Raw genomic sequence first — 22,762 nt, 5'->3', positions numbered from 1 at the left:
GTCCGGCGCGACACTCCGCGAAGGAGCCGCACGGGAAGAACTGCGCTTAACTTTAGCCGCTTTTTTGCCGTCGCCCAAATCAAGGGCGGCCATGGCATTAACGTCTCCCACCTCAAGGGCGGTCCAAGAAGAAGCCGTCCGAGCAGAGTGGCCGGCCAAGATGGCGGAGGCGAGCAGCGGGGGATGGGCGTTTATGGCGGGAAAAACCGCCGCACCGGAGGAAGAACCGGGACACTGACCGGCCTCCAAACTGACACCCAACAAGGGCGAATCAGACTTTAAGACCCCCGCATCCCCGCTAGAAGCGCACACGCGGTCCTGGGAGCGATTCTTTGCGCCCTCGCCCTCCGACGCCATAGGCCACGTGGAGATCGATCGGGGAACCCCCTGCCCGCTACAAAAAAGGTAAAAATGACCTGCTTCTCGCTCCGAGCTGTAACGAACTGGTGTCCCAGTGAGTAGCTGCAATAAACGTTTAAATAAATGTTGAAATAAACGCCCTTAAGGACGTCCAAAAATTTTTTTTTTTTTTTTAACGGAGCCAGTGGGAGGGGGGAGAAAAGGAGGGACCTGGCGCCACCAGGTTTGCACTTGCTCAAGAGCCCTCAACCCCAGGTACTCAACAAAACCTAAAAATTAGGCTCGGAGACCTAGCCAGAGCTGCTGCTGTGTGTGACCACCACCTGCTAAGATAGAGAACATACTGAGGAGTTTCCGGCAGCACATGACCACATATAGGGAGGCAAAAGGATTGCTCTCTATCTCCACCTGCTGGTAGATGGACACAACCCACCAGTCTATGGATTGATCAGCATGATGATATGGAAGAGGGTGTTATCAACTGAGATAGAAAATGGAGGAAGAGGAGAAGTGGGTTTAGGAGGAAAGACGAGGAGCTCGGTCTTGGACATGTTCAGTTTAAGGTGACGGTTGGACATCCATGCCGCAATGTCGGATAAACAGGCCGATACCTTGACCTGGGTCTCCGCGGTGATGTCAGGTGTGGAGAGGTATAGCTGGGTGTCATCAGCATAAAGATGATACTGAAAACCATGAGACGAGATCAGCGAGCCCAGGGAAGAGGTGTAGATCGAGAAAAGAAGGGGTCCAAGGACAGATCCCTGGGGAACTCCAACAGATAGTGGGATGGGAGTGGAGGAAGATCCATGGGAGTGTACCCTGAAGGTGCGGTGGGAGAGAGAAGAGGAGAACCAGGAGAGGACAGAGCCTTGGAACCCAAAAGAGGACAGCGTGGCAAGAAGTAAATCATGATTGACAGTGTCAAACGCGGTGGAAAGATCGAGGAGGATGAGGATGGAGTAGTGACCTCTGGATTTGGCCAGGAGCAGGTCATTGCCAACTTTAGAGAGTGCCGTTTCTGTCGAGTGCAGAGGGCGAAAACCGGATTGAAGTGGATCGAGGATGGCATGAGAGGAGAGAAAAATCAAGGCAGCGGCTGTGAACGGCGCACGCTCAAGTATTTTGGAGAGGAAGGGTAAAAGAGATGGGGCGGTAGTTGGAGGGGCAGGTAGGGTCAAGTGGAGTTTTTTTGAGGAGAGGTGTGACAACGGCATGCTTGAAGGTGTCAGGGACAGTTGCAGTGGAGAGAGAGAGGTTAAGGATGCGACAGATGGAGGGGGTGACAGTATGGGAGATGGTGTTGAGTAAATTGGTGGGGATGGGATCAGAGGAACAGGTGGTGCATTTCGAGGAGGAAAGAAGGCGGGAAGTTTCATCCTCGGTGATCTCAGGAAAGGAGGAGAAAGAGGCCTGGGTAGGTTGGTTGAGGGTTAAAGGGTGAAGAGGAGGTGGTGGCTTGGTCGTGAACTCAAGGTTGATCTTTTGCACTTTGTTGCAACTGTTAGATCATGTTTGAATGGGATGTAGATCGTAACATTGTCTGCGTAGATGGGAGGAAAAAGTCTTGAAGGGTATTTCGACAAGCAATTCTCAGTGGAAGCTTGGAATACTGAGTGGTGAGGACATGGACTGCCCTGGATGCGATTACCCTACCTCAAATGGCAATGGTTAAGGAGGTAATTGTAAGGAATGGTTTACCCAGGACTTGTATTAAGTGATAGGGTTGGAATAGGCGTGGAAGACAAAGTTGGAGAGAGACAGAACAGCCTCAAAGTGTGAGGCAATTATTTGAAATCCTTGCAGCAGGTTGAGAGTACTTTACATTAGCGGGGAGGGCAATAGGAGTGGCTGTCGGCAGATCAGTTGACTAGCCCCCCCTCCCCCAATAAGGTGGTAGGTGATTTGAAATTAGGGGTCCTCTGTAGTGGACAAGCAGTATGCTGATGAGGAATTAGGGAGGTTTGAAGGTTTCAATCCAGAGGGCGAAATATCAACACTGTTGAAGTCAATCATGCCTCTGGGCCCAGTTACACTTTTCTTGTTTAAGGTGTATTCAGAGGCTGCATTCTGATTGACAGTTTATGAATGCCTCTAATAAAAAGGCGTAGTCCCACGGACACTAAAGGAGGCTGTTGTAAAATCTGAACTTTTTTCATTTTCTTTAGATAAGCCAACACTCTCTGGATATCCAAACAAGACAATCACCTCACTGCCATAGTGGGACAGAAGGTCCATCAAGCCCAGTATCCCATTTCTAACAGTGGCCAATCCAGGTCACAAGTACCTGGGAAGATACCAGAACAGTAAAACAGATTTTGTGCTGCTTTTCCTAGAAATAAGCAGTTGATTTTCCCAAGTCCATCTTAATAGCAGCTTATGGACTTTTTAGAAAATTATCCAAACCTTTTTTAAACCCTAAGCCAAATGCTTTTACCACATTCTATGGGAACAAATTCCAAAGTTTAATTATTGGGTGAAGAAATATTTTCTCCAGTTTTAATTTTACTACTTAGTTGCTTCACTGCATGCCTTTTAGTCCTAGTATTTTTGGAAAAAGAGTAAACAAGCAATTCACACTTACCCATTCCACTCCGTATTTTATAGACTTCCATCATATCTCCCCCTCAGCTGTCTGAAGGGAGATATGATAGAGGTCTATAAAACACTGAGTGGGAGAAACATTTTCCAGAGAATGGAAAACGGTAAAACAAGAGAACATGAATTGAGGTTGCAGGATGGTAGACACAGAAGTAATTGCAGGAAATTCTTTTTCACAGGGAGGGTGGTTGATGCCTGGAATACCCTCCCAAGGGTGGTGGTGGAGAAAATAACTGACAATTCAAAAATGTGCAGGATGAACACAGAGGATCTTTAATTAGAAAATGAATGGTATAAAAAAACAAAAGTGTTGCATGCTCTTGCATGTCGAGTGGCACTTAGATGGTGACTCAGGCTGTGAAGATCTAAGGCAAGTGCTGGGCAAGCTTGTATGGTCTGGATCCCGTATATGGCAATCCAGTTTAGGATGGGCTGGAGAGGGCTTTGATGGAAAATCCAGTAATTTGGAACACAAGGACAGTGCCAAGTCACTTAATCCTCCATTGCCCCATGTAAGCCGCATTGAGCCTGCCATGAGTGGGAAAGCGCGGGGTACAAATGTAACAAAAAAAAAAAAAAAAAACAACGACTTTTCAAGGTCTGTAGCCTGCAAATGAGATGGATTTAGATAGGTTGGAGCGGGCTTCGTCGGCAATTTCAGTAGTTGGAACCTAAGGACAGGGCCGGGCAAACTTCTACAGTCTATGTCCCAGAAATGCCAAAAATAGACAAAATGATCAAGTATTTTATATCACATTCATTGTTGGCTTAATCATGGCTTGTGGGAAGACTAGATGGACTGTTCATTTACTATGTTACTATGTCTGTTCTCCAAGCTGAAGAGCCTTAGCCTTTTTAGCCTTTCCTCATTGGGAAGTCATCCCAACCCCTTTACCATTTTTGTCACCCTTCTCTGTACCTTTAATTCCACTGTATCTTTCTGGAGATGTGGTGACCAGAATTGCACAGTATTCGTGGTTAGAAGCGATACAAAGGCATTATAATAATAATAATTTCTAACGTTCTATGCCAGAGGTTTCAACATATCAACAATGACACCTAGGATCCTTACATAAGAACATAAAAGAGTAGCCATACTGGGTCAGACCAATGGTCCATCTAGCCCAGTATTCTGTTTTCCAAACAGTGGCAAAGCCAGGTCACAAGTACCTGGCAGAAGCCCAATTTGAAGCAACATTCTATGCTAATTGGAATTCCTGGAATGTGACTTCTAATGTGGAACCTTGCATCACGTAGGTATAGCCACTGTTCCCTTTCTCCTTTGGAATCACCTAAGTCTGGAAGAGAGATGGACTGATTAACGTGAAATGCCGATACTACCTTAGAAAAGAAGGGAATGGCTTCAAGACCACTTTCTCACTGGAAAAACAGTAAGAAAGGCTCCCAACAAGATAAGGCCTGTAATTCCAAAATCCTGTGAGCTGAGGCAACAGCAACCATGAAATCTGTCTTTAAATTAAAGATCCTTCAATGTACAATCTGCTCAAGGCTCAAAAGGTGAAGCAACCAAGGCAGCTAGTACAAGATTCAAATCCCACTGAGGAACCACTGGACAATGTGGCAACTGGATAAACTTGACTACCCTCCCCCCCCCACTAGGAAGCGGATAACATCCAGTGAGGTGGCTATCGATCTTCCCCAAATCGAGTTTTGAAAGGCAAATACCTCTACCTGAACTGTCAAGGAGGCCCAGTCAACCCTTTACCCATCCCATTCTGAAGACATTCCAAAATCTCTGCCAGGCATGCATGCAATAGGCTATATCCCTTGTCTTGACACCAACACTCAAAAATATATGAAACTCACACAACATAAGCCAGAGAGGTAGATCTAGGATTGCAACATGGTACTTATCACTGCTGACGAATAACCTTTCTGCTGAACCTGAGCCCTCTCAAAAACAAAGCCACAAGAGAATGGCAACAATCTGGTATGCTGACTGATCCCTGAAACAGTCTCCATCTTCCAAAACTTCAGTGGAATGTCCACTATGAGGTATACGAGATTTCCATACCAATCTGCAGGGCCACTCCTGAACCACCAGAACCATGGGACTGATATGGCTTTCAACATATTGAATAACTCGTCCCACTAATGGCCACAGGGGAAGTAGAGAAAACCCTGGGACAGCCAAGTCTGCACTAGGGTGTCAATGTCCACTCTAGTAACATGCACCACTGAGATCTCTAGGAGATAAATCTCCACCCAGGGCAGAAGTAGAGGCTTCCAATGCTACTTGACCACTCAGTGCCTCCCTGATTGTTTCACATAGGTCACCGCTGTTTCATTATCAGAGAACTCACTGGTTTGCCCTTGAGGATCTGCTAAAAGTACTCCTCCAAATCTATGGCTTGCCCGAGTCCTCATCTTGATCAACCACTGCACTTGAGGATGACCAGTGCCCCTGCACCGCCTGTCCTAGACAAGGAGCTCCACAGCCCACCAGACTTGTGTGTTACCACCGTCACCTATTGTAATTTGTCTACACTGATTTACCACTGAAGACTCATCCCACCTCCCTGCAAAGTTGAAGACATCTCCAAATCCTGTAGCTGGGTGAGACCACCTGGACAACAGAGCATTCTGTAGGGGCTTCATATGCACCCTGGCCCATTGAACCACCTCCAGTGTAGCTGCCACTGATGTTAAGACTTGCAGATAATCCTTGGCTTGAGGTGCTTTCGACACTAAAAAATGTATGCCCTTGGGAGTTTGGATATGTGCACTCAAGGAAGATAGACCATGCCTAATCTCATATCAAACTAGACACCAAAATACTTGCGCGAGATGGAATAAGACGATTGTTGGCCATATTCACTATCCAACTGAGGGCCCGATGCACAAAGGCAGCCGTAAAGTGCAGCTGCCTCAGTAAAATTTAGTGACTCACTAACAGCCAGTGATGCACAAAGGGGATTGCATGAAAAAAGCTGCACGGACCACCCTTTGTGCATTGCTCGGTTTGCGAGTCACTCTCCAACCCCACCACTTCCCCACCCCCCCATGGAGATCCAGTGGACCCCGACTCCCTGAACCTAAAAAAAAAAAAAATTTTCCATGGTGGTCCAGTGGATTGCGACCCCCCGTGCGTGCACACATCCACCCCACTTCTGACCCACACTCCTCCGTGTACTGTTAGAAGGTGGAGGCAAGAGGGTAGGAGCAATAGCTCCTCCTTCCTGCCCGTCCAGAACAAAGTGGTGGCACCCAAGTCCTGTCCTGTGCATTCTAGGTGGGACTAAGCACCAAATAAGGAAATATGGTGTTCAGCCCCACCAGTGCATTCCAGAATGCACTGGGCAGGGTCTGGGCACTGCCACTTTGTTCCAGACAGGCCTGAGCTGCTGCTCCTATCCTCTTGCCTCCACTTTCTAAAGGTACACGGAGGGGTGAAGGTGGGGTCAGGAGGGTGTGTGTGTATGTGCTTGGGGGGGGGGGGGGGGGGGGGGGGGGGGGGAGATCCACTGTACCACCAGGGAAAATTGTTAAAAAAAAAGGGTTTGGTGTCATTGGGGAGGGGGTCGCTAAGGAAATTATTTAAAAATGAGGCGGGGGCTCATGATGGGACTCAGCTTGGGGGGGGGGGGGGGGGGTGTGTGGTTGCGCCGGGAAGTAGAAAGCACAAGCAGGCAGCCTTCTGCAAATGCCTGCTTGTGCTTCCCTCCTCTCCGACAGCTCCAGAGCAGTCATAGAAGTTTCTCATTAAATTACACCGCTCTGGAGCTGTGCATCCCACCTGTATACATATTAGAATGCTGAGCTCATCAGAATACATTTGCATGGCCTAGCCACTAGCCCCCGCAAATGGATGCCTGCCGTGCAAGGTCCAAGGGGTCAAAACTACACTTCAAAAGTGTTTCCGTCTTGTGATCCTGAGAACCCTTAAGTGTAGCACCATCCATCCACTGGTATAGTCATCTTCTTTAACTGCAGTGACCACAGTATCCACGGTAGGAGACGAAGGATTCTCCTTTTTCTGTGGGAATAGGGTAAAATTGGTCATTGTCCTTTTGCCAGGGGCATCCAGTGAGTTCCACTCTGCACAATCATCTCCTGGATGTTCTCGTTCACAGGGAAGGATTCAAGACATGCGTGTCTGTCTCCCGATACCCCACCCTTCACTAAGGGATCCACTTTCCTGGAAGTGCTTCCATGGGTGCTTCCTCCATGTCAAAATTAAGCACCATGCACACTTGCGCTATCAGCTCTACTAGTTCTTACCTGTGAAAAATACACACTATAGATTGTTCCTCACCAGGAAGCAGGACCTCTGCTGCTGGACCCTGCAAGGAAGATCTTTCTGCTCACTAAGGGTTTCTCCCGATAGAACAGATGTCAGGTCCTCCAAATCCTCCATCCAATCCACTCTGAGCTGTTGAAAGGAACTGACAAGGCTGGATCTGATTTCCCTCAAAAGGTTCCCTTGCATGTTAAGCCCAATACATGACCCAAATGAAACTGGAACCCCCGCCCACCCAATACTGTAACCCTGGCCATAGCAGAAAAACTGGGGAGATGGTTTTCCCCACACTAACGTGGCAGTGCCTCAGCCACGTGAGTCGACTCTGCAATGGTGGCACTTTCTGACAGAGCCACTGCAGAACCAGCTGCCGCCTCAGACACCAATGCTGAACCGGCACTGGCTGCAAACTCCCTACTCATGCCCTGACAGGCTCCTCACACACATCACATTGAGCCACAGGCGCCTCAATGCCTTTATGGCCACATGCACAACATAAGAGATGGGACGACTTCTCTATGAGGAAAGGATAAAGAGGCTAGGGCTCGCTTGGAGAAGAAACTGAAGGGAGATATGAAAGAGGTCAGTAAAATACTGAAAATACTGAGTGAAGTGAACAGGTAGACTTGAATCACTTGTTTACTTTTTCCAAAAATACGAGTAGAGGACACACAATGAAGCTACTAAGTAGTAAATGTAAAACAAGTCAGAGAAAATATTTCTTCACTCAACATGTAATTTTACTTTGGAATTCATTGCCAGAGAATGTGGTCAAAGCAGTTAGCTTAGCAGGGTTTAAAAAAAAAATGTTTGGATATTTCCTGAAAGAAAAGTCCATAAGCCATTAAGATGAACTTGGGAAAAGCCATGTTTTTAGGATAATCCAATGTATCAAGATCTGAAGTATGTCAATTAACTCTATATTATAGTTTGAGCAATCGGCAGATGACAATGTATGCATGTAAATCGCAGATCAAAGAATATTCTATTATGTAGTGCGACAGAGGTCCTTTAAATAACTAAAGAAATATTGACTAATAAAAAAGCCCCGTTTCTGATGCAAATGAAACGGGGGCTAGCAAGGTTTTCTTCTGTGTGCATGTGGGAGTGTGTGTCTCCCTGCCCTCTCTCCCTTCCCCTGTGCTGTCTGTCCCCTCTGCTCTCTGTCCAATCCCCCCTCGGAGTCGAGTCCTTCAGTGTTAAAGTTTCTTGCTGTGCTGCGTTTGTGTTACAGAGAGAGCGAGGGCAGGGCAGACACTCATGGGGAAACCGGATCTCTCTTCCCCTTCACACTTCCGGCTGGAGGCTTCATTTAGAACGTTGGTGGTGCCTTTTATATATAGAGATATTAGCGTTAACTGACAATACTTCAGATCTTGATGCATCGGAGAAGATCCGAGATAGTTTGCCATAACATTTTAGGATAGGCAGCATAAAATATATTTTACTCTTTTGGAATCTTGCCAGGTACTTGTGATCTAGATTGGCCACTGTTGCAAACAGAATATTGGGCTTCATGGACCCTTAGTCTGTCCTACTATGGCAACACTTATGTTCTTGAGGCATGGGCCCCATTTCAGCAGTCATGGGGGTACTTAATTGCAACTGTGATAGCAGATGCAAGGAAGAACTTCATTTCATTATACATGCAGATTTTCCTTTTTATAACAGATGAGTTAAATTCTAGGTGCTTTGTTTTCTTGTTTGATCCATTGATCAAGATTTTCATTTTATTTTAACTCCTCTATTACTACTACCCATTTCACACATCCTTCAAGTCTTAAGCATCCCCCCCCATATTCCCATTTTTATTTAGCACCTTTTATTTACTGACAACACTTGATTTTACATCTCTCCATTAGCACTCAAAAACAGGAGCCCATATATGGCATCAAAGTGGCTCCATCCTACTCCTGCAGTGCTCACATGAGCCACATCATCAATAAGGATAAGTTATGCATCACATCATATTTTTCTCCTGATCATGAAACCACCTTACCTCTTATGGAACAGACTTTCCTTCGCTTCCGCAGGTACTTACTTGTCCATTTTTCCAGGTCCTCCACGTCTGCCACCGCCACCACCACCACTACCACCTCTGCCTCCTCCCATTCCCTCCATAAGAGGTCCAGGTGGCCCACCAGGTCCTCCTCTTCTTCCTCCTCCTCCGAATCCACCTCTATCCATGCCACGACCACCCCGGAACCCGCCTCTGTCTCCACCGCGACCACCTCTGAACATGCCAGGACCACCACGGTCCATAAGTCCACCTCTTCCTCCACCTCTCATGCCTCCAGGACCACCTCTTCCACGATCACCACCTGAATCAGAAGAAATGGCTAATGTACACAGGTCAGTGGGAAAAAAAAATTACAAAAGCAATACTGATGTTTAAACAGGATATATTCTCTTCATGTTCACATGTACAGCGCTGCGTACGTTTAGTAGCGCTATAGAAATGATGGTAGTAGTAGTAGTAATATTCAAGACAGCCAAGTCAGTTGTGCCAAATCTCTCTGCAACTCAGTTACATAGCATGCACTATCCACAACGGTAAGATAGTCCTAAACAATTAAAAAGGAACCTCTCTGTACCTAAATAAAAGCATATGAAAATTTCATTTTAAGGATGCTTTATAATTGTGAATACACCCAAAGCTGAATGGTTTTATGCATGTTACTATGATCCACTATACTGAACAGCATTAAAATATAGCACACAGTTTCAAATCAATTCCACTATCTGCCTTCTAACACAAGCATCAAGTCTGAAACAAAGCACAGTATGGAAGGGGAAATATCAAAGCAGCTCTTCCTCTACAAGCCATGTGATGCGGTGGCTAAAAAAAAGGTATGTGGATGAATAAACTAACTTTTGCGGCAGCTGACATACCTGGAGGTGGAAAAGGCTGAGGAACAAAACCCTCTGGTTTAGGAGCTTTGCACTGATTGCATTCAGTTCTCCAAGAAAAATTCTGGTTTCCACAACCCCTAAAACAATTACATGAATAAGATTTTTATGCACGTTATATATCAATAGTGCAAATAAGCACCAATAGTGATGCAGCACTAAATCACTGTGTGAGAAGGGTCTTAAGGCAAAAACACTATGAAATAAGACAATTAAGTTGCTTACCTATTAACTATTTTCCATGGACAAGCAAAGTTGCTTACATGTGAGAGATTCTTTGTAGACAGCAGGATATGAAGCAGTGATATCATGACAGCACAGCAGAATTATTTCTGGGCTTGTACAAACATTTTAGCACTTCTGCTCTCTCACAGCAGGAGTGCGAGATTTAATCTGTCCACAGAGAAACCCCATTAAATCTAAGCAAATTTGCTTTCTGCAGATAGGATGAATCGGCCACACAAAATGGGACACTCCCAGAGCTGCCTTAGTTATGTCTTAAGTAACATAGTAGATGACGGCAGAAAAAGACCTGCACGGTCCATCCAGTCTGCCCAACAGTAGAACAGCATCACTTTTTTTTTGTGTGTAAGTTAACTAAACTGAAGTACTGTCATCTGAATCTATAATAGATCAAAAGTTTGCACCATGTCGTGGCTTTGTATATTTTTTTTCTGTTCACAGAGATCGAATACAACAGCGGTGGTGCTAATTTGGTGTTTCATTTTAGAAATTGTATACCAGACTTTAAAAGCTGATAAGTAGTTGAATAAACTGCTCTTGAAAAGTGGCAATCCAATGTTGTGGGGTGCCTAAACTGTGAAGCACAGCTGTGTTTCATGCATTCAATATAGTATGCTAATGCTCTCCTGTAGTCCAAAATGTGCAACTCAGGCTCCCCTTATTAGCAGAAAGTCAGTATATTATGGATTAGTATGGAATCTAGAAACTATTGTTGGTAGAATTTAATATATCTGCATAGAACACCTGTTTTAAAAAAAAGCTGGCAATAGAGAATAGTAAGCTAGAGCTTGTAATTCACTCTTCATTGATGTAGTTTAAACAAACAACAGGTACCTTTCAGGTAAACTACGGTGTTGAATCCTCCTCCCTTTGAGGTAATGGAATCATTAGCAGTTAGAACCAAACAGATCCCATGGTGTTGGCAGTGCTTAACAAGCAGTTTTATTCCACAGTCTCTCCATAAACATAGCTATCAGGGAGATCACAGGGGTCAGGCAGTGTGATAGGGTTTTCCGTCTTTTGAAAGATGGCCATTGACTACCAGGTGCTCATCAAAAGAAATTCAAATTCTGGTTTTAACTCTGTGTTTTATTCAGCCCAACCTCAATATTTGGCCACTCTTTATTCTTTACTGTCCCCTGTAGTCATTGAGATCTCAAATAAAATCTGCTAGTCATTCCATCTTTGTCTACAGCAAGGCTCAACTCCATCTGGGAGTCTCTTTTTATTACTTTTCTCCAACATTATGGAATTCTCTCCCTGCCCAGCTTTGAAGTGAGCCTAATCTTTAAATTTAAGAAGGGGTTGAACTTCCACCCTTTATCCCCCCCCCCCCCCCAAAAAAAAAAAAAAAAAAAAAAAGCTCAGCTTTGGGTCACTTGAGTATCTTCAGGCCAGATTTGCTATATGGTCTCCTCCCCTTTGTGCTTCTTTTAGTTTATGATATGGTTTTGTGGATTTGATTTTAACTATAGTTTTATAAACCACTTTGGATAGGCTCTTTTCTAAAGGGTGGTATAGCAAGTGTGATAAATAACTCTTGCCACTATTGGGTGCATCAAGATGGAAAAATTACCCACCTTAACACAATGGTATGCAGATGAACTTTGACTATCATAGGAGGTTGGCGACTCAGCTATTTGGGGAGGCTAAAGCGGGGGGAGGGGGGGGCCTAAGGCGAGGCGCAATGAAACAGAGCAAGTTAAATCTTCAGAATGGGGGGGGGGGGGGGGGGGGGGGGGGGGGTAATGCATATATCAACAGTGGGACACTTCCGAGCATAGAAAGTAGGGAGTCCACTTTGTGGCTCTAGAGCAGCTGTGTCACCTGACTCCCCAGTACCTCCGTTACTGATGGTAATATGTATACTGAATACGCTCTAGGAATTATTTGCCAAAAATAAAATCAAAATAATGCATCAAATAATACATATTGAAACAATATTTGCAGTATTCTAGATGTACATGCAAGTACTTTAACACGTGGCTTCCAGTCAGCCCTAGCTCTAGTATAGCATCTTTCCTGCTGGCCATGTGAACAAATATGTTCAGCAACACCAACAGAAATCTTGTAGTTATTGGCAACTATAAGATGATTTGCCTCGGTTTTTTTTTTTTTTTTTTTTGGTAGGTTGCTAAATGGCCACCAGGCTCTGTTGGCCTTTAGTATATTGTTGAGTTACCAAATGTGTTTTATATGTATTAGCTATATCTAATACTTGGAGCAGAGGTCTGAGAACCTTAGGATTCAAATCCCACTACTGCTCCTTGAAATCTTGAATAAGCCACATTACCCTACAAAATCTCTCAGGACCTGTGAAGCAAATTCTACCATACCATAACAATTTTAACTTCCACGGTCAAACAAGGGCCTTCCCTCAGAAAAGGCAGCACCATCAACACTGCCCCAAATTAAGGGCGTTCATGGCATTGTCTCCCACCTCAAGGGCGGCCCAAGAAGAAGCCGTCCGAGCCGCGTGGCCGGCCAAGATGGCGGAGGCGAGCAGCGGGGGATGGGCGTTTATGGCAGGAAAAACCGCCACACCGGAGGAAGGACCGGGACACTCATCGGTCACGAAACTGTCACCCAACAAGGGCGAATCAGACTTTAAGACCCCCGCATCCCCTCTAGAAGCGCACAAGCGATCCGGGGAGCGACTCTTTGCGCCCTCGCCCTCCGACGCCATAGGCCACGTGGAGATCAATCGGGGAACCCCCTGCCCGCTATAAAAAGGTAAAAATTACCTGCTTTCCGCTCCGAGCTGTAACGACCTGGTGTCCCAGTGAGTAGCTGCAATAAACGTTTAAATAAACGTAGAAATAAACGCCTTTAAGGACGTTCAAAATTTTTTTTTTTTTTTTTAACGGAGCCAGTGGGAGGGGGGAGAAAAGGAGGGACCTGGCGCCACCAGGTTTGCACTTGCTCAAGAAGAGCCCTCAACCCCAGGCACTCAACAAAACCTAAAAATTAGGCTTGGAGGCCTAGCCAGAGCTGCTGCTGTGTGTGACCACCACCTGCTGAGATACAGAACATACTGGGGAGTTTCCGGCAGCACATGACCACATATAGGGAGGCAAAAGTTTGCTCTCTATCTCCACCAGTCTATGGCTTGATCAGCATGATGATATGGAAAACCCAGTTTCACAAGAACAGACAGACCCTAATCAAGTACACAAACTCCAAACTAAAAAAAAATGTAGACAAAAATTATACTGAAACCCCTAGAAGCCAAACTCTGCATACAGTGCAACACCAAAGAAATAGAAACAGTGACACACATCCCTTTGTACTGTGCAAAACAAAGATAAATGTAAATTTGACATTCCAATTGTTACATTTAAAATTAACAAAATCAAAACAGAAAATAAGGTGATAACCTTTTTATTGGACTAACATTACATTTTTTGTCTAGTTTTGAAGGCCGAAACCTCCTTCCTTAAGTCGGAACATACCACAACAGTAGTATACTGTCCTGACCTGAAGGTGAATTTGGCCTCTAAAACCTAGTTTAAAAATTACCTTATTTTCTTTTTTAAAATTAACATCTAAGGTGAACTAACATGGCTACCACATTACTTTATCGTAAATTAAAAGTAAATTTTTGTTTCTACCTTTGCTGTCTGGCCATTTATTTATTTTTTGTGTTGGCCACAGTCTCTGGCTATTGCTTTTCTGTCTTCTTTTAACTCCTTCCAATGGTCTCCTCTCCATTTGTCTTTTTTCTCCTTCCTTTTTACTTCCTTCACTACATCCAACTCCAACACTGATCTGGTCCTTTCAGCTTTCTTCCATTTTTTGTGCCTCTTTATCCATTCAGATTTCTTTCATATCTGGTCTTTAATCTACCTTGCACTGCGTCTTACAGCTTTCCATCTCTTTCCCTCACCCTGACTCATTCTCCATTTTATTCCCCAGTCTTTCAACTCTTACATCTCTCTCTCTACCCCTGCATTCTAGTATCTTCTGTCTCTCCCTCCGCCACCATTCAGCATTTCCTGTCTCTCTCCCTAGCCATCTCCTCTCATCTGCCTCTCTGCCAGCCATCATCTCCTTTGTCTTTTTCCCCTTGCCATTCAGCATCTTTTCTTGATTCTCTCCAGCCTCCACCATCCAGAATCCCCTCAGTCTTTCTCCCTTGCACCACCATCCAGCATTGCCCCATCTATCTCCTTCCCCCTTCAGAACTGTTCTCTCTCACTCTCTCTCTCCATGCAGTATTGCCCGTCTTTTTTTCTCTCTCCTCATGGAGTATTGCCTCCATCTCCCCCCCCCCACCATCCAGAATACAATCCAAGTCAATTGTAACTTCTATTCCGCTGTATCTCCACAAGGATTCATTGCAGATTACAACAAACAAACATCTCAATCAGATGGAATTTTGACATACACTAAAAGAATATAAACCATTCTAAACTGAATATCTGACTACAAAAAATGCTTTTAATTGCTTTCTAAATAAAAGAAAAAAAAATAGACCAGAGGAATGAAATTCCATATTTTTACTGCTGTCTCATCTTCCCCATCCAAATTGCCCCTCTATAGCTCTGTTTTCCCATGCAGTATTTCCCCCATCTTCATCCCAACAAGCTTTGCCTCTGCCTCTCTGCCCCCTTCCATCCCATCCAGTATTACCCCGTTATCAAACCTCCTTGGTCTTACCCCATCTAGCATGGCCCGTTTTTTTCTCCTCCTCCCTCCCATCCAGTCTTACCCCATTTGTCTTTCCTGCCCCAACCATGAACTAGCATTCCACCATTCTCTCTCCCCCCCTCCCCTAACCCCCCCACCACTAGTGCAGCAACTTCTGGCTCCCATTTTCATCTTTGTCAAGTCTGCACAATGAGTGAAGACACTCAGGACTGCAACTCTCCCTGCACCAGTATTGCTTCCTCTGCCAGTCCCGGTGCCTCTGACGCAAACTTCCAGGATGAGTACAGAAGAGAGTCACAGTCCTGTGCACCTCCACTCCTGTTTGACTTGGCAGAGGTAAAAATGGAAGGGAGATAAAGATGCTATAAGATACCCAAAGATCTGTGATTATCTAGACCCACCTCTGGTAAAGTAACTTTAGTTGATCTCCTACCCAAGGCACCAGAAAAGCAACCTGCAAACATGAACTCTTGGTACTTCTCAGCCTCTATGTTATCTCAAAAGCACTGACCTCAAAGGAAATCTACTGTGCTGAGTAGCGTTCACTGTTCCCAACTCTCTAGAAAAAGCTTATTCAAGTTCAGTCCAAGGGCTGCCAAGAACTCCAGATTTTCCAGGATATCCCTAATGACTATGCACAACATTACTAATATGACTAATTCTTCAAATATACATACATAATTTACTTTTTCATGAATATAACAATTTAATCTCACTTAGTTAAAAAACCTCATCCAAACGGGTCAATTAGGCCTTACCTGCTAATTTGCTTTCCTTTAGTCCCTCCGGACCGGCCCAGAATGTGACTGATGAGTTGTGCACGCCTTCCAGCAGGTGGAGACTGAGAAAAAAAAACCTGACTACTACTACTACTACTACTACTATTTGAGCCAATACGAGCCCTTGCCAGTTAGAGAAAGATCCAGTAATCTCAGTCTCCAGCAGGTGGAAGGTGGTGAGCCCTTCAGTCTCATACTTTATTTCTATTCTGTAATTCTTGTCTGATTCCTGTGCATTAAAAAAAACAAACAAAAAACCCCCTGGTTTTCAGAGGCAGAGGTCCATGGGGGTCTCTTGGTGCCTCGGGGGTGTTACACTCGAGAAGCAGAGTCCTTCCCCCCATTCCCTCCCTGATCCTTGTTGCTGCATTACTTATTAGTGTTCTAGGATCGATTCTTCAAGCTCTTTAAAGGAAGAGCTTTTGAGGTGGGGATAGGCAGCCATTAAGGGTAAAGACAAGGGGACCAGCTGGCCTGCTGCTGCTTTGCTGTGCTCTGTTCCTTTAAAACGAACAGGGCAGCTCCTTTTCTCACTCGCGCCTTTGCTTTCGCGGTTTGCGGATCAGCTGGGCGCAACTGGGGTCTGTAAATACTGCACCGCTGCGGAGGAGCAGGGTGCAGTAGCCGGGAGATTGTACTACCCTTTTAAGAACCTCCAAAAAGTCAATATGTAAGGAAATCCTTCTTCAAAAGCTTTAAATGCCACAAAATTTGTTTTTTAAAATAATCCAAATTCAATACTGATGAAATTTCAAGTCTCCACTGAATGATGGGTTTGACCCAATGATTAACTAAAGGCATTTCCATTTGCTGTAATCTAATATTGCTCAAATGCTGAGCTATTCTAACCTTGATTTTCCTCTTAGTCTCGCATATATACCATAATTTGCAAGGCCACGTGATACCATAGTAACATACGTAGTAACATTTTGAGAATCAGCCACTTTTATTTCCATTTAAATTCAATATATTTCATCTTGATAACACCAGGCTTCCCAAGGCATATTACAACAGTTAAGATGAACCCATCAGGAAACAGGATATCACTAAAATTTGGTCATCTGCATTGTATAGAACAGTTTAGAAAAATGAGCACAAGTATCTGGTTGTATTGTTCTTGCAACTATTACACTATTGTACCTCATACATTTCATGAATGTATATTATCTGAAAATTACAGTATGTTAAAAAAAGAAAAATGAGCACAAAATACGGAGTTTATAACTTCTGTTTTTACCAGCAACAATAATTAAGCTGTTTTAGTGATATTCAGTTTTTATTTTCATGATATTTATAGCTTCATATGGAGAAGCTTTCAAATAAATTAAAAAGCTGTTCTTGTTTTCAAAAGGAGCACGCCAGGTCAGAGGGAAAGGCCTGGTACAGACCGCAAGCAGTTTTTGAGTATGACAGCCACTGGAGGGCTGAAGACTTGCCTGCGTTTGGAAAAGATGGTGTGGGGAGGACCTGTGATCAGGTCTGGGACAGGTGCCGAACTGTGAACAGTGGCGGGAAGGCAGGCAGAACCGAGTTATTAATCATGATCAATTAATGTGTTAATCACAATTAACGTGCAGCCCTAATTTTCTGAAGAACTTTAGAAATTAGAAGTATAATGGGACTCGTACAGTAGTCTTGTACTACCGAGAATCTGAAATGCATCTTCCTCCATTCTGTAATGCAAGGTCTTCTGAAACAAAATTCTGGAAGTTTGTTCTCCAATACAAAGAAAGGGCTATGACACACTTCCTGGGAACTGATATCCTAATTATTATGATTTAAGAACCTGGGGTTTTGGCACCCTTTATCAGCAGCAGGAGGGGGAATATGAGAGGGAGAATGGGGGTTCGCAGATGCAAAATTTGGCTCAGGGCACCACACTCCCCTTGAGCCAGCCCTGGATATACAATAATTAGATATAGGCAGACATAGCAATTTACATAACACACAGCCAAAATTAGGTATCAATACAGAGCAAAAAAATAAAAATAAAATAAAGTTATAATTTAAGAAAGAAGGGAAAATTGATAGAAAAAAATCAAAAACTGTGTGAGCCTCACTGTCTTTATGAGTTCCCACCTTATTCCCATCTTTTTTTTTTTTTAAATTACAAATCAGATGCATTATGATTTCAATGTTTTAGTCCAACAATTGTGGTTTAAGCCCACAGAACATAACCAGTTTTCCTTTTAGAGGAAAGGGATTAGAGAAGTGGTTCCCAAACCTGGTCCTGGAGGCACCCCAGCCCGTCAGGTTTTCAGGATACCCACAATTTATTTTTTATTTTTGTTACATTTGTACCCCGCGCTTTCCCACTCATGGCAGGCTCAATGCGGCAGGCAACAATGAATATTCATGAGAGATTTGCGTGAGGTGGAGGTAGTGCATGCAAATTTCTCATGAATATTCATTGTGGATATCCTGAAAACCTGACAGGCTGGGGTGCCTCCAGGATCAGGTTTGGGAAACCACTGGATTAAGAGTACCCAGGAAAATCATCTTAAACTTACTACATTTTAATAGTCCTGAACAAGTTTCAGGAACGGGATCACTTTTGGACACTTCTATAGATCGCACAACTTCTGCCTAACTCTCCCTATCCTCTCGATTCAATGACTGACTGGGCACATCAGCTCTATTCATCTTTCAAACAGCTCTTAGATCAACATGCTCCCCTCAGCTCACATCCCTCTTCCCAATCCTCGCATTCTCCTTGGTTCTCACCTGATCTCAAGTCCTATGTCATGCCAAACACTGCGGGCAAGTCCCACTCTCCCTCAAGTTACCAGGCTTGCCTTCGGATTTATCACTCAGCTACCAAATGCAGGTACTTTGAGTGGCACGCAGCTATGGCCTCCAATCGTCCACAAGCTTTATTCCACATATTTAATAGACTTTCCCCTGCTGATACTCTGCCCATGATCCATCCCTATTGTCGTCTTACCTCCTGCAGATGCTTGGGGCCTTAAAATTGCCCATCTTCCATCTTTTCTGCCCAAGGCCCCCCTCCCGACTCCCCCACCACAGTCCCTTCTCTACCCTAATGCCTGGGCCCAGTCATTCCTCATCCTGGTCCACGTTCAATCTTACTTCTGTCCCTGTACTTCAAGACTATCAAGTCTCTCAATTCCTCTTCCTTTAGGCTTGATTGGCCTGCCTTTTTTAGTCGAGCATCTTGCTCCCTCCCTTGTTCTTTTTCTCCTCCCTCTGCTTCATTCCTGCCTCTTGTTGTGCCACTCCATGGAAACATACCCCTGGTCACCCCTGTCCTTATAAAACCTCAATACTTGGCCCCTCATTTCCAGCCAATTTTTGCTCAATTTTCAGCCTCCCATTTTTCAGCTAAGATCCTCAACAAACTCATCCTTTTCCAACTGGCAAACCACAGCACAGAAACCCTCCTTGTGGCCATACTGTTCGTGTTGCCCTGGATCATCATCTCTATTGTCATTGTGAAGACTGTACAGACTTGATTGTCTGTACATTTGTCCATTAGATTGTAAGCTCTTCCAGCAGGGACTGTCCTTCTATGTTATATTGTACAGCGCTGCGTAACCCTAGTAGCACTTTAGAAATGTCAAATAGTAGTAGTAGTAGTAAATAGTGTTTAAGCATGTACAATGTATTGGATATTTTCCTACATTGATTATGCTTGAAGTGTATTTCTCCCGTTTAGCCAGAGAACTGCAAGGGGATAGAAATTCCACCCATCCCCACAAGTAGTCTCCTCCATCCCTGCCTGTCCCCAGTGTTAAAATAATCCGACTTGTGGTAAAAACTCAATAGCCCATCTTGACAACTTCCTCTCAGTGCTTATAGGGATTTTAATGCTATCAACCATATCAATTTTTTTAGTGCTGTTATAATTGCCATGGCACAAGGATAGGTAGGCTGACCTGGACATGGAGGGGGATCCCTGCTAACCCCTTTCCCATGCAACTCATTTGCACAGGGAAGATACACAGTTCTCAAAATCAGCTGTTCTCAAGTCTCCCTCTGCTGGTAGGCATGCATAATCCAAGTATCTTGACAGGTCTGGAAGGTTGCAGGGAGGGTTCTCCAACATTCTCAACTGTATGCCCTTAAGGATTCTGTGAACTGTCACAGCTTCTTTGGGTGGTCTAAAGAATTGGAGGATTCTAATGTGTGTGCCCTGGATTCCTACACCATCTAACAAATGAAACAGCAGTTGCCACTTCTCATATAAAATCATTACGAGTTCCTTCGGTTGAAAATTTCTTCCCTCATGTGAAGGAGACAGGTCAGATGGTAAGCCAGTTTGGTATTCTTATTCATTGATTACCACTGGCTTATAATCAGAATGCCAGAAGCACTCAAAGCCTGACCCTGAAAAGTACTCAGATGGAGAAGTCTGGATTACTTCTGACACTGGTGTCAGACTTTGGAATGAGGGAATCAACACAGATCTCCAATGCCTTGGTGACGCTTCCTCCCTGATGCACTGAAGAGATAACTGTACGTTTGACATCAACCATGAGGCACTTCGAGGTTTGTCTGTCTTTTGCAGGCAGTGGCTACATCTCTTCCTGCAAATTATGATTCAGCACTTCTTTACTTCCATCTGTTTATGGAATCTTATGAACTGCTCCTTGAAGGCACACATCAAGAAAGGTGTGCGGAGTACAGTGGGAGCAGCCACATGTTCCCGAGTCATTTAAGGAGTACTGGATGCAAGTGTCAGATGGCAATACATACTGCTAGAACAAGCTCTGCTTACTTCTGTGCTATTTTTAAAATGGCTAGAACTTAGGATGCAAGTTAGCTGAGTCAGAGGAACTGCAGTTGGTGACTCCTTGTTGAGGTCTACCACTATAATGGCTGCACTGAATTGGAGGGTTTTATAAAAGGCAAATCCCTAAGTGGTGAGGGTTCATAGCACCATATTTATATTTTTAAATGCCTAGTCAAACCTGCTCTAGATCATCTAATATAGACCGTTCCAATTAATATGAAGACCATGTGAGGAAGTAACTGCATGGCTCCCTCCCCCTCCCAACCAAAATAAAAGGCACAAATTGTTGCAATATGAATTTTGTATGATGCCCTGAGCCCTGGCAAAATTTAAAGCAGATAACACCAGCAGTCATCATAGTACATATGCAAGTAATAATACTAGAAGAGAGATCAGGAGGCAGGTATAGAATAAACACTGAGTCCAGCCAATATCAAGGATGAACTAGAAGTTCAAACGAGGCACTACAGTGGAATGGAGGGTAGGAAATGGTTTTCTTTGTTATGACCCTGCCACCATTACATTCCCCAATGATAGCTTCTATACCTTGCAAACCCCTAAATTCAGATGCAAGCATTATTCTGACGTACAAGGTTTGGTCTCATCATGCCATCTTTAGCACTCTGGACATCCTTGGGTCACCACGTCTTCAGGTGTTTAAATCTGTTGCACTAACTGAACTTCACTGTCTATTCCTCCAAAACCTGTAACCTACTAACTTAATTCAAGTCTTTTATATTCCGCTCAACCAACCTGTTCAGAGATGATTACAGAAAAATAACTAATGCATACAAATTTCTGGTTAGGAAGCTAGGACACTGCACTGTGAAACCATCTCAAATCAGCTGTCTAAGAAATCAATACAAATCTTCCATCCTTATTGGGAAGTAAAGGAGATCATACATGTAGTCAAGATCCTGTTACAGCTTTGCAATCTTATGGGCAAATCACTAAAGATTAATTATAGTAAAACCTAATTGAGTAGAATTCAATTTTATCCCTTCCATATTAAGTTCTAGTTCACCGCCACCTTTTTTCCTAATCAAATGCTTTGCTAGCCCCTTCGCCTAATCTGTGACCTATACGCGAGGCAAAGGATGTGTTTTGTTTGTAGGTGTAATTCCTGGAAACTGTAGGACCACTGGATTTGTGGGGACTGTGCAGTCTTTAGAAAGCACATAAAGCCTGTGAAATGTGTAGAAGTGACCAAGGTTAACCCTGAATATTAAATACAGCTAAGGCATTATTACCCGATAGATAGTAAGAAAGAACACCTCAAATACATACGGATTAGGGCACTGCCAGTCTCCGGCTCTATGCTGGACATTTCCTGCTGCTGGGTTTCCTCTAGGACCTCTGGGACCTCTTTGGGGCATTCCTCCACCTCGTTCACCACCACGGTTACCTATGCGGCCTAACAGTCCTAACAGATAGCTTAAATTAGTGACAATATAGAACAGATCATAGTCAGTCAATTCACCACAACTAGTAAATATCTGAAGGGCCAAAAGGGAGAAGTTAAAACAATGTAAAGTTGGTTTCTTTTAAAGTAATAAAGTTAAATGCATACACTGAATATGAGTAAGACAGCTCTTGCTGGTAATTTCCCTTCTCCACCTGTATGGAGCAATGAGCCTTTGAAGGCACCAGTATTTTTCAATACATAAGAAACCACCACTTTTCATAGTATGATCACCATTTAGAAAGCACAATAGCTATTGCACTGTAGATCTCAAATACAGCTGCATTTTAACGTTTTGGCCAGCAGAACAGTAAAATCTACTCAAAGTTGCAATAAAATAGGAGGCCCCCTTGGTATACTAATCTTAGCATTCTTTAACTTATATAGGGACATTGCAATCTACAGGACTAGAGAAATAGCAAGCCGAGAATCAGGAAAGAGTCTCAAATCGTTATAAATCTTGGGTTAATAACAGCATCTGTATCCCGCTTGATCACCTTCAGCAAAAGGTTTCATCAAGATCATAAAACTGCAGTCAAAACCAGAAATTGGAAACGTGATCATGAAAAAGTAGGTAGTACACTTATTATTAAAGAGGTAACGCTACAATAGCAAAGGTTTTAGTTTGTCAAAAATGCAATATGTAATGTTTCTGACTTTGGAGTATTCCACAGTTCACAACCTTTGCCTGATAGTATACTCTTTTTAGTACTGACCAATTGGCAGCAATTAGCTGAAGGCAATGC

The 22,762-nt window shown here is 43.9% G+C and overlaps 1 protein-coding gene across 5 annotated transcripts in view; it reads right to left on the bottom strand.

Annotated features, from left to right (window-relative positions):
• Window positions 1–22,762, bottom strand: part of EWSR1 (EWS RNA binding protein 1) — a 197,294-nt gene that overhangs the window by 4,568 nt on the left and 169,964 nt on the right. For 4 of the 5 annotated variants that reach the window (XM_030218209.1, XM_030218210.1, XM_030218211.1 and 1 more), the window contains 3 exons: window positions 21,842–21,977; window positions 10,112–10,209; window positions 9,261–9,540 (listed from right to left, as the gene is read on the bottom strand). In XM_030218209.1, coding sequence (XP_030074069.1) covers window positions 9,261–9,540; window positions 10,112–10,209; window positions 21,842–21,977 — 514 coding nt within the window. The remainder of the gene's footprint in view (window positions 1–9,260; window positions 9,541–10,111; window positions 10,210–21,841; window positions 21,978–22,762) is intronic. The other variant, XM_030218212.1, reaches the window with a different exon arrangement.

Source organism: Microcaecilia unicolor, chromosome 11 (assembly GCF_901765095.1).
Source record: "Microcaecilia unicolor chromosome 11, aMicUni1.1, whole genome shotgun sequence".
In the NCBI taxonomy this organism is placed as follows: domain Eukaryota; kingdom Metazoa; phylum Chordata; class Amphibia; order Gymnophiona; family Siphonopidae; genus Microcaecilia; species Microcaecilia unicolor.
Note: the sequence above shows the minus strand (reverse complement) of the source record. Positions and strands in the feature narration are given on the sequence as shown.